The 12664-nt window shown below is 48.7% G+C and overlaps 1 protein-coding gene across 2 annotated transcripts in view; it reads right to left on the bottom strand.

Annotated features, from left to right (window-relative positions):
• CD226 (CD226 molecule) overlaps positions 1–11790 on the bottom strand; it is a 42966-nt gene extending 31176 nt beyond the window's left edge. For both annotated transcript variants that reach the window (XM_054583892.1, XM_054583890.1), the window contains exons 1-2: positions 11719–11790; positions 11076–11414 (exon numbers count right to left, since the gene is read on the bottom strand). In XM_054583892.1, coding sequence (XP_054439867.1) covers positions 11076–11414; positions 11719–11764 — 385 coding nt within the window. In that variant the 5' untranslated portion in view covers positions 11765–11790. The remainder of the gene's footprint in view (positions 1–11075; positions 11415–11718) is intronic.
• Positions 11791–12664: the final 874 nt, after the last annotated feature.

Genomic DNA, 12664 nt, shown 5'->3' on the forward strand with positions numbered 1-12664 from the left:
CCTTTCATCACTGTTTAAGTCTCCTTTGCGCTCTTCTACCTCCCTCACCCTCCTTGGTCCCTGCGGTCATCGACATATTGTAGTTTCTGACCTTCGCCATGAGTTGTTTTTTATTTTTTTATATTTTTGCTTAATTCCTTTCACCTTCCTCATCCAGCCTCCAACCACCCCTCCCGCCCCCGACAGCTGCCAGTCTGTTTTTTCTCTCTGAGTCATTTTGTTTGTTCATTTAGTTTGTTCATTAGACTCCATATATAAGTGAAATCGTATGGTACCCATCTTTCTCTGACTGGCTTATTTCACTTAGCATAACATTCGCCAAGTCCATCCGCTCTGTCGCAGAAAGTAAGACTTTTTATGAGTGAGTCGTACTCCACTGTGTAAATGGGCCACAACCTTTAATCCACTCGCCCACTGACGGACACTTGGACTGCTTCCCAATCTTGGTGACTGGGAATGACGCTGCAACGCACACAGGCGTGCTGCCCACACGCGCTCAAGAACCCCGCCCTGAGACAGCCCTGCACTCCCCACATCCGGATTGCTCGTGAAACCAGTCCCTGAATCCACCAGGAATAAAAAGACAAGGAAATTATTCTGTGCTGTGGGATGGATCACATACATAGACACCGTGCGCCTTGAAGCACATGTCATGGTCAAAAGGACCAAAGGCAGTTCTAATGAGAAAAGCAAAATTAAAAAAAAAAAAAAATCACTGGGAACTTTGCATAATTACAAATAAAAATAATAAAATTCACACACTCTGGTTTAAAATATATATATATATATATATATATATATAGTTAAAGAGAGAAAAACCGCAAAAGAAATATGAGGACTACTAAATAACACTGTTCTGGGAGTCCAGAAGGAACATACGCCACAGCTATCAAGGGTGAGGCACTCAAAATAAAGCCCCTCAGGCTAAAGCAGCAAGTCAGCCACCTGGGATGAAGGTGCACCCAGAAAACAAAGACCATCCCACTGGGGCAGTGATGAAGCCAGAGGTATAAAGAATTAGGCCAAAAGAATACCTGCAAAACATCTTGCGAAACAAGACTCTAAAATAAACACCGGAGAGTATTTTAATACATCCAAGAGAGACCATGAGTATGAGAAACCCATTGCATTTAAAAACAGCACCCACAAAAGTTCTTCAGAGAATAAAGCAAGAAAGACAAGGACGCTGGTGGAATGTGGATCCAGTTTTATGGAGCGAATGTGCAGGGAATTTCCATATTTTCACACTAGAACAGATTGGTAACATGTTGCTGTAAAGACACAATGAGCACTTGACCTGGAACTGGACAGAAAATGGTCTCACCAAGAATGGGGACCTGCACTCACCGCTCTGCGTGGGCCGGAGGCCAGCTGGCCTGACAGACAAAACGGGCAGCTGGTGTTCGTGAATGGCGGCCACGCCTCTGAGCAAGCATCTCCCCCAAGCAAGTCCTGTTCCCCGGCACCATCCAGGAGGGGAGCCCCACACAGGTAAGAAACGAGCGCTGCTGGGGCTCGGCCTGGGCTGGGAACCCGGGGAACAGGCTGGAACAGCACATCATGTGCACCCAGATAGAAACTAGGATGGGGACTGCAGCGTGCTCTCTGCAAGGGAAGATGATGCTGACTCACCTCCTAGGCCCGGCCGAGGGCATAAATCATGTGGCAAAGGAGAACTGAGAGATGCAACTTATTTACATTTTTGACATTTTTCCATCCACTTTCTGTTCACAGGTACCCGAAGCCGTATCCCTCCCCAAATGGACCCCTCCCGTTCTCCTCACTGTTGAGAAACCGACATCCTTGCTATTTTCCCTGACCCACTCCTCCGACGATCGTTGGGTCCTGTTGGTCCTGCTTTCTGAATACTCTCAGACCTCTGCCCGGCTCTCTACCCCATTGCCCAATTCCGGTCCAGCTGCCGGTCTCCCTCACCTGCATCCCTAAAACAGCCTCCTGCCCAGACACCACCCGCAAGTCCTGCTCGCAAACGAAATGCTCTCCCCGACGGCATCCGACACCTCTCTCCTGGGCGAGACCCTCCAGGAGATCCCCTGACACTCAGAACCACTTAGTGTTGGCCCCTGCTTTTGCCTCTGTCCCCATCGTTGCCGCAGAGTGTCCATCACGGGATGATGGGCTCACTTTTCAGCCCCAAATCCCTCAGAGTCCTTCCTCCTTCATTCTCTGGACCTTTCCTTGCACATGCTGTTTCCCCGGCAGTGAACAGCCTCGCCTGCTCCTTCCTGGGCCAACTCTTATGCCTCCAGCAGTTGTCAGACACCCTCTCACCCCCAAGCTGAACGCTGAGGAAAGACAACAGTCCCTCTAAGAGCTCTAGTGGCCTCCTTCATCGCTGATCCCCAGCAGGGCACTTGCACACACTGATGCACTGACTCTCTCTCCCGTCCCAGCGCAGAGCAGAGACAAGGGCACGAGCTGCAGCATCTCACTCGTTGGAACATCTCTGGCTCCTGGAGGAGCCCCTGGCAAGTGGTAATACGTGTTTGTGGAAATGACTCTTGCTCTTTCACACTGAACAAGAATATCTCATTCCTCTAGGAACGTGGACAGGGAACTCCGTGGAACAGCCGTGCTTTGAGCACCTGCTCTGTGCTAGGGACACACAGCATCTCATTAATCCTCAAGCCTGCCCATAAGGCACATATTATCATTCCCATTCTACAGATGAATCAACTGAAGCTCAGAAAAAGGAAGGGACTTTCCTAACATCACCGGACTAGTTAGAAGAAATCTACCTTCATTCTTACTGTCACGAAGACAAAAAACAAAACAATAGATAGCTGCACTTTCTCTAAATAGATCATTGTTAACAGCGAACTCTCCTATGGGTTGGTCCTGGAACTAAACCCAACATCAAATATATATGTTAAAATTTTTCAGTTGTGATAAAATATACATAATGTAAGTTTACTATCCTGACATTTTTAACTGTCCAGTCCAGTAGTGTTAAGTGCATTCACATTATTGTGCAACCAATCTCCAAAACCCCTTTTACCTTGCAAAATTGAAACTCTGTACCCATTAAACAACTGCTCTTTCCCCCACCCCTACTTCGTGACAACCACCATCCTACTTTATGTTTCGAAGAATTTGAATCATGCAGTACCAGTCCTGCTGTGACTGGCTTACTTAGAATAATGTCCTCAGGGTTCATCCACGTTGTAGCCTGTGTCAGAACGTCCTTCCTTTTTAAGGCTGAATTATAATCCATTGTGCATTTATACAACAGTTTGTTTATTCACTCATCCCTTGATGAAAACCTGGGTTGCTTCCACCTTTTGGTTATTATGAATAACTCTTCTACAAACATGAATGCACTAAACTTAATATATTTGCACATGATTTGCTCATAAATCATGATAGCAAAGCCTCACAAATGACAGTAAACTATTCTGGGTGGGGAAATAACAAACTAATGGGATGAATGGCCAAAGTATCTTAGTAAACTAGATATAGAAAAGTGGTAGATACATTTTAATCAACACCCCATGGGAAGAATATATTTAGGGTGAAAAATCTCTTCTCCTAATTGTTTAGGTATAAATAATTGAACTATTTGGGGAAATAAATGTACACCAAAAATACGTCAAACTGATATGTTTGTCATATCATGGGTTATAAATGTTACCAAAGTATAAATGTCCTTTAGACGTCTGGGAAGGTACTCCTAAGAGGCCGTCCTGCTCCACTTCATCATGTGTGGGATGCACACGTTTCCTGGGTCCTGACAAGGAGTCAAAGCTGGCGGTTTTCCATGGAGGCAGCGCTTCCCTCTGTCCGCCCCCATCCTCCTGCTGTTTCACTGAGCAAACGCCTAATGAAACCCCCCAGGGCAAGCGCCAGGCCCGGCACCATGGGACCGTGGGGAGGGGAGGCTGTTCTCGCTTGCTCCTTTTCTCTCCCTTACAGATGCCCTCCCTCCACCTGCCGCGCGCGCCTCCGGGGACGGCTCGGGAACCTTGCCCCGATCCCTGGGACGAGAAGCCCTGGCGCATAACAGGTGCAACCCTGACCCACGCGTGACCTCCACCACCGCAAAACTCTGTGAGCCACCAGATGAAGTCCAAAAGCCAGACCTTCGCCCCACGGACCTTTCCCCAAACCTGTGACCAATGGTATTTTCCACGCGTCCCAAATATAAGAGCGTTTCCCTTACCTGTGATGTTTTTCTAGAATCATGCTCAGACTTCCCACCTGGTGCCCTTCCATGTTTCCCTCAGGCCGGAAGGAATTTCTGTCACCTCTCAGCTCCCCTGACGTTGTCCCATGCTGTGTGACAAATTCCACTCTGCATTATGGGGACTTGGCCCCCACATTTACATAATGGATAGTACAAACCTCCCCTAGTGGATTAGAAACTACTCGCAAACAAAGACCTTCTTACTCATCGCACCTTCTCACAGCAAAAAGTAAATGCCTAGCCAAAGGATTTAGAAAGGGTTTACACAAGTTTTAAAATTACTGTTACCAACATTCATCCAACCAAAAGCTGACTTTACTACCTCAAAGTGTCATTTGAACAACAGTGTTGAAAATTTTGCTCTTTGGTGCACGTCTGCTATTTCCACGGGGGACATATTCATCAGACTGTGTTAAATATGAAACTGCTCAGCAAAGCGCACTGCCAGTCATTGGGAATGTTTCCATGTTATTAGATGTCTATTCTTTTAGGGACCACTTCTAGGATCTAAGAGACATGGGAGGAAGAATTAACATTGTAGTTAACTGTTTTACATAAAGGTTCTTTATTTATACCTCTTTAATGAGCAACCGTGTTCCCTAAAATATAATAGAGATATTTTGAGAAATGTGACCTCATAAGCTAATAGGATGGGCAAAACAGTCTCCTTTGTCTCATTCGCTGTTACTGAGCTTGGTCTTGGAGACAATAATTGAACCATCCGGCAGTTTCTCAGATGACAAATGGTGCGTAGCTCCGCCCTTACCTGCAGAGGTACAGTCCAACACCCCGGGGCATGCCCGACAGCACAGATGCTATTGAAACCTCTGTACACGCCTAGGGTAAAGTTTATATTATAAATCAAGCATAGGAAGACATAAACAGAACCTAACAATAAAATAGAACAATTATAAGAATATGCTGCAGTAAAAGCCACGTGACTGTGGCCTCTGTCTCCTGCTCTCCGATGGCGCCACACTGGCCCTTCCTGGACTCTGCGAGGTAGGGCGGGGCAGACCTGACCGACGGAGGGAGCAGAGCGCCGCGGGCCTTGGGCCCCAGCGTGAGGCCACTATAAGCTTTACCTGAACAGAGTTGGTCTGACAACTGAGATGGCTACCAAGTGACTCACAAGCTTGTGGAAATGCGGGCAAAGAGATGACGCACGTCCCAGGTGAGAGAGAGCTACTCAGAATGGTGTGCAATTTAACACTTATGAACTGCATAGGAAATGTCCATTTACTATGTTCAGACAGCAGTTAACTGCAGGTAACTAAAACCAGGGAAAAGGAAACTTCAGATGCCCTAAATCTTTCTGAAGTTCTGGGTTCTTTGTATGTCAGGAAGGAAATTGTCCCACACACTTAGAAAATGCACACACCCCCTCCACTTGGCTACCCGGGGCTTGTCCGCATCTGGAGCATACACAACGCGAAGGCTGCCAAGAGATGGGGCAGACAGGTCCCCAAGAGCCGCTCTGCTAAAATGAGAATGTGAGTCTCTGAGGGACTCTGCTGGCTCGATGAACACTTCCGTGCTCACAGAACTCACGCCCGGATGTGACTGTCATCGGCCACAGTCTACACCCCACTGACATCAGCAGGTACGGCCCATGGAAGCCACTTACAGGGCTCGCGAATGTGAATACTGACATCAGATCTCCGTCCTTAGAGAGTGTGTATACATCAGGCATCTGTGGAACGCAGGCCTTTCTCTCTGGGCCGATTATGAAGAAGACTTTAAAAAAAGAAAGGTAGGTTGGTTAAATAGGTGAAGCCAGGGAAAACTTTCCCACATTGAGATTTACTGAGTTGTGAGGAATGGCTCCGTGGAAGGGCCAGACGCCCCGTCAGCTGAGTTATTTAATTAAAACGACTGTGGAGACAGCGGAACAGAAGTCGCCCTGGGGGAATAATGTTGCCTTGATCCCCGAGGATTGACTTGATAGTCTTAAGATTCTTAATGGTCTCAAAATCTTAACTGTCTCCAGAGACTTTTCCGAATGAGAAGAAATCCACCCTGCTTGCCAGGTCCACTTCATATAAAACCAAACAGGAACAAAAGCCATGAACAGGAGCACAGCTCAGCCTCCGTTCCCCAGTGCCAGCTGTGCTGGCCGGGGCGCGCGGGCTCAATGGGAAAGCAGACCGAGGGGCCCTCCGGCCTCGGGGGAGCAGAGGGCTTCGCTTTTCCCCGTTCTCTGGTTATTTTTCCTTTTTGATCATTTCATTTTAAACACCAAAAATCCAGCATTTGTGTCTTAGAAAATGCACAAAAGGAATTGTCCTCTCAGGTAATACTGCAATAGGTGAAAGGGCAAATTCCTGCAAGGTCTCTGAAGGTCACGGACACCTACCCCCTAAGGGCACCGAGGCGTTTCCAGGAGGAAGCTCGGGTATAGTGTTGGATGTCTGCAGCTCTGATCCGGACAAGAGAGGCTCTTCCCCAAGAATACAGACCCAGGAGTTCCTGGGCACAGGGGCTGAGCTCCCCCAGTCTGCGGGGGGCTGAGGTCCCTAAAGCCACGCTCCGCACTCCGCCCTCACACCCACACACTGCTGTGGCCCGCCCCGGAGAGGAAACGTGGCCCAGATTCTGCCATCAGGGGCAACCGCCCTGAGTGCTGGGGAAACGGCAGTTGTGGTAAAGAGACTAAGAGGCGTGAACCATCTTGGTTTCTGAAAGTTAGAGGACGAAAACCCACGGACTCTCTTGTTTCGGCCGCACTCAGAGCATCTCCAAGAGAAATGTCAGCTGTGGCTCATTCTCCAGCCATTCAGCCAAACGCGCCCCTACCCCAGGGATGTAAAAGCAGCCACCAAAAGAAGGGGAGGCCGTCCAGAAGGGGAGTAAACGGAACGGCTGCTTGCGAAGGCCACAGCCGATGTCACGCCCCGCTCTGGACAGCCTGAACGCATCTCGGAATAAGCCTGGAAGGCAAAGTCTCTTCTGCTGACTCTGCGGGATGAGGGTAGAGGACGGGGCCTCGGAGCAGGAGGGGCAGTCGAGGCAGCCGAGGCAGCCGAGGCAGCCGAGACCTTTATAGCACAGGCCTACGCACCGAGCTGGACACACAGAAGCAACAACTCTCAGGAAACCCAGCCACATCCTGTGCTTGTGCATCCCTTTCCTCAGCCGTCCCGGTACTGAATTTCATCGCACCCCTAAAGCCACGGTTGCCTTGTTTGGGTGCTGGTTTCTTCGCTCCTCTCTCTTTGACTGCTGATGACCGAGATTTCCCCCTGAGCCTGCGCGCTGACTCTCCCGGTGGCATGTGCCCTCCAGCCTGCCCCTCCCTGCCTTAGCAAACGGGAAGCCGGTCAACAGAAGCAGCCCTGGCCAGCACGCCCATCCGCCTTGCCTGTGAGAAGGGCAGGGGCCATGCCTGGCTCTCCGCAGGGCCCAAAATGTTCTTTCCCACCTGCTTTCTCTATATGCTATTTGATTTCATGAACGGGGGGGATTTCGAAGCCTTTAGAATGTTTCTGTTTCATCAGTTGACTATTTCTTAGAGGCACGATTAACTCTCTTCTCTCTTTCTTAAATAAAAAACAGCTGAGATGCAACATCTGCCAGAACAGTCTTTACTCACGTGTTGCATGCGCGCGCGTGTGCGCGCTCCTGTCTGCACACATTGCAGATGGGGGCTGGCCTGGCTCCATAATCACATGAGCCAATTCCTTCCAACAAGTTTCTTTCTATGTATAACACGTCTTATTGGTTCTATTTTTCTGGGGAACCCTGAAGATTACCAATACCAGTGAAACAACAGATGCTCCAGTTTATACTCTGACTGGCAGTGGGTGAGGGTGCCAATAGGTAAAGTACTATTGGTTCGCCCGCCCTTAAATTCTTCCCTTCTGTGGGGCTGCAACGAGCTGAGCCTTCCTGGTGGTAACCAGCCTGGGCTTCCCAAGCGCCTCTCTCTGACGATCGTCCAAGGACTCCAGTGGTCCCCACGACAGAGCCAGGCTCACGTTCTATTAGGCACAGGGAAGTCCAGTGCCCTAACGTTCCAGAACCTTCTCTGACATTCCACTGCTTCACAGCCTTTGAAAACATAGAAGCCGCCAGGTAAAATGTTACTCGGAACCCCAACATACCATATGCTGAGGCCTTTTGCGGGTGTGGGCAGGGAGAGGGGCCCATTCTCACAGTTCTTTCCTCGCCCTTGAGGCCACATCTCAGGCCACCCCTGGTGACAGCAAAGGTGTCAGAGCCTGGGGTGAGAGCCCCGCCCTGTCAAGCTCTGTGCCTGTCAGATGGGTCTGTTCTCTGTCCCCTGCAGGAGCTGGAACCTCCCTGTGCCCCTCCGTAGCACCTGCAACCCCTAAGATGCCCCTCTTTCTCTATTTCCTCTCCTCTCACCCCAGCCCCTCTAACTTAAAAAATTCCCTCCCCATCGCTAAAGTCCAGCATGGCCTGCTCCTCCCTTGAGACTCTGGTTCACTCTGCTGGAGTCAAGCAGATCATTCCCGGCCCGTTCAGAGGCATCACCTGGTTTCAGCCTGGTGCTGCAGCTGGGCAGCTCGGTGACCTTGAGTTCACTGATGATGCTGAGCCTCAGTTTCTTCATCTGCATCATGGGCACGCCTACCACCCCCCGCCCCACGGAGCTTCATAAGGATTACGTGGGATGACATGTGTTTACTTAGCACCCGGTGGGCACCCAGCAAGAGTGAGGAGGTGGAGTACTCTGGGTAGGCCACCCATTTTGGAGGACACTTCCATAACACAACTACATTTGCTCTGACCAGTGAGGCCAGAGACACATGGGTTACGGTCATTTTCTCCACGACTCCACTCCCACCACAAACAGCCACGAAAGGGCAGCCTTGAAATGTTACCTCCCAGGTCACCTTGGCATGTCTTCCCAGGAGCAGTAAATAAATGCAGCCTTCCTTCCTCTTAAATTCTCTGAATCACTTTCTGCCCGAGGAATGCCTGTTCTGAAGTTCACACACATTCTAACATCATTTTGCGTTAATGGTGCCATTCAGAATAAAGCATTCAGTTTGCTCTTCAACTCCGGGCTGAAGGCTTGAGAGGGAGGGGGCAGAAAGGCTGTAGAGTGGTCAATGTCTCTCCTCTGAGAGCCCCGGGGGCCCCTGAGTCCCCTCAAGTCATCATTCTCCATCCTCACATTGCACATTGATCTGGCGGGGCACATACGAAGCCTGAGAACTTGGGCTGGCTGCTGGACCTCACTGCACTTCGGTGTCCACACCTGGAAAGCCAAGGTCATGACCACTTCCCAGTGTGCAGTGAGGGTCACATGAGAAGATCCATGTCAGACAGTGACCGAGCTCCAGCTGCAGAACAAGCCATTGGTAAAGAGGGGGACCCCATACACCGAGGGAGCCTGAGACGAGTCCCGTCACCCTTCTGAATCCCTTGCCACCTAGTTGGCAAAGGAGGGTTCTGGACCCAGGGTCCACTCCTCTATCATTAAATAGTTCGCCGGCTATCCCTTCACATTATACACACACGTTGTGTGTCCAGATCCTGATATGTTATTAATAGATCTCATAAAGGGAAAATTTAAATACAGCTAAGGTTCATTTTGAAATACAGCTACTATATATTTTTTTAATTCAGTGTCATTCTTAGTTTAAAAAAATGAAGTCTTCCAAGTCTCGAAGGTGAGGGGGGCACCCTCACTAGCCTGTCGGGAAATGGTTACTACCGTCAAGCTAATTAACATATCACTTCACAGTTACCATTTGTGTAGGTAAGTGCAATAAGAGCCCCGAATTCTACTCTTTTAGTAAATTTCCAGAATTCAATACACTGCCAGTAACTAGTCACTCGCTATACTTTTGCTCTCAAGATGGATTTAGCCTACATAACTGCAACTCATCATATGGATCTCTTAAAAAGGAAGCACTATCTCAGATATCACATACTCTCTGGATGCTCACTTGGAATATAATTGGAGAATTATCAGACAAGAAACACATGGTTCCAAGTTACTTTCTGCCTTACACTGTTGCTAATACCAGAAAAGGTCATCACGAGCCATTTTGTGTCAGAAGCATAACAAATAATAATGATAATAATAATACCTACCATTCCCTGATTACCAAGGCTAAGTTCGTGAAATATACGGTGCCTAAGCCATTTGACAAAGAGATGATATCATTAACTCAATGTACTATTAAGGAACCTGAGATTCAGAGAGACTGAGCAGCGACCATAAGGTTATATGAAAAGTAAATGCTACCAAACTAAGTTTTCCCAACCCCCCACACCAAATCCACGTGGCTGCTACACGAAGGACTAAGGCACTCAGCGGCAAACCGCAGTTATGGGTGGGTACAAAGACAACACTGCAAATCATCAGGTTCTTTCTGAAATGACAGCCCACCATTTCTGAAGGGTTCTCTCTGGTGAAACTTGGATGAAGGAGAAAACGCAGCGAGTGTTTGAACCCTGCCCAGGAGTCACGGATCAATGCAGATCCGGCGCTGCAGAAAGGCCTGTGGGCACCGGAGGCCGAGGCTCGCGGCGCTGAGTGCCCCGCGAAGGTCGGTGGCACCGCATTGCCTGAGTGAGGCACTCGGGGTGGCGTTTGGTTCCTGAGCCCAGACGCTGCCGGCATCAGTGTAATGTAGTGTCATCGTATCGCTAAGGCAGTAGAAGACTTGTGCTTTCTCCCATGACACTCAAATCTGGGAGATGTTTCTTCTACTCAAAGATGACAGCGCATTAAGAAAAACAAAGTTAACTCATAGTTTCATTCCTCTGACACCACAGACATGGAATCAGAAAACATGACAAAAATATGGTAAAGCATTTCATAGTTTCTACTTGGGCTTTACAGAATCCAATGTTGCAGGTCAGTCAAAAGGGAAATAACATGAGCACTTACCTGATGGAACCACCTGTATCACCTTTTCCCAAGATCCGTGCGGGAAAGTATCAAGGAGACAGGAATAGAAGCCAACATCCGCCTCCGAGGCATTACGAATGGAGAGTATCCTGTAATCGCGCGCTGAGGGCGACTCTAACAAGTCCACCCTACCAACATAGGGATCCCTTACGACCTTGCCATAGTCAGGGTGGAAAATGGCAATGGACTCCTTCTTCGCAGTGTCCATCCTGAACCACTCGATCTGGGTTAAGTTGAGTGCCAACGGGTGCACACACTCCAGAGTCACTGTCTCGGCAAGTTTGATAGTTGTATCCCAAAACCTGTCTTCTCCTAGAGCTGAAACAGACATCCCATCAGTTCAAGTGGACTTTAGGATCAAAACGCCACCCAGATGCCTGAAGCTTAGTCTGAGCTTTCTAAGGCTTGGCAAGATGGCAGGCTGAGCCCACGGTAGAGGCCAGCAGTCCCACCTTAGCCCAACAAGGGTTCTGCTGCTGGCGAGGGGCCCTTGTAACATTTAGCTTCTCTGAACAAGCAAAAAATTATCTAAGCCAACAAAAGAGCATTGTAATTTCTGAACATGTCACACTATAAGACCAAAAAATGGAGTAAATTTTTTAAATAAAGACATTATCTTTACCTTTATATACGTGAAGAAGAGCCAAGAAGAAAGTCAAGCGATCCATCTCTGGAAAGCACCTGGGAGGCTGGTCTATAAGAAAGACAGTCTTGATAATAGTTACTTGCACAGGCCCAGCGTGATGCACTGTTTCCTTCCTCTCAGATGGTATCAGCAGCGTCTTCTCTTTGAAGCATGAACACAGGAAAAAGGGCTTAGCTTCAAAGTCCGATTCACTCTCATACCAAGACAGGCAGATTTGAACTGCTTCTCTCTCGGGGAAATCGTCAAGTTCTCTTCAAGCCTTCATTTTCTACGAAGAGTCATTCATTGAACAAACATTTGCTGAGCGCATTCTCTGTGAAGCTCTAGGCAGCGAGGATAGAGCAATACATTTTTAAAAAATCCTTGCCATCATGCAACTTAGATTCTAGTGGGAGGAGGCAGAGAGGAAAACAAAGAGGTAGAAAGTATAGTAAGTTGTAGGTGGTAAATGTATGAGGGGAAACACAGCAGGACGTGGGGACAGGGAAGGCACTGTCTTATGTCCCATTGATAGAAAGGCCCAGGGATTCCTTATGAGAATGCGAGATTGGGGCAGAGACCCAAGAGCAAGGGCGGACCCTGTGGCTGGGACGTGGCAGCTCTGCGGGCCGCGCTGTCCTGGGCTGAGCTCAGGCACTCGCTCCGGGTGAGGGGGGACCTGCAACACCTCTCCAGAGAGAAAAGGGCTATGGCTCAGGACATAGCCAATCTACCCGATGGGTGCTTTTCTCCTAGGCTTTTATTTTTAAATAAGTATAGAGTCACAGGAATTTGCCAAGATAGTACAGAGCAGACCTGTGCTCCCTGTAACCAGTGTCCCCCAATGGCTACACCGTCTATGATTATAGTACGATATCAACACGTGATTGATTTCCTAGGTTCACCGTGCCTCCCTTCCACCTTTTGTAAAATGAGAGTTTGG

This window comes from Pteronotus mesoamericanus, unplaced genomic scaffold, assembly GCF_021234165.1.
Source record: "Pteronotus mesoamericanus isolate MK-2021 breed Mesoamerican mustached bat unplaced genomic scaffold, CSHL_Meso_final contig_74, whole genome shotgun sequence".
In the NCBI taxonomy this organism is placed as follows: Eukaryota; Metazoa; Chordata; class Mammalia; order Chiroptera; family Mormoopidae; genus Pteronotus; species Pteronotus mesoamericanus.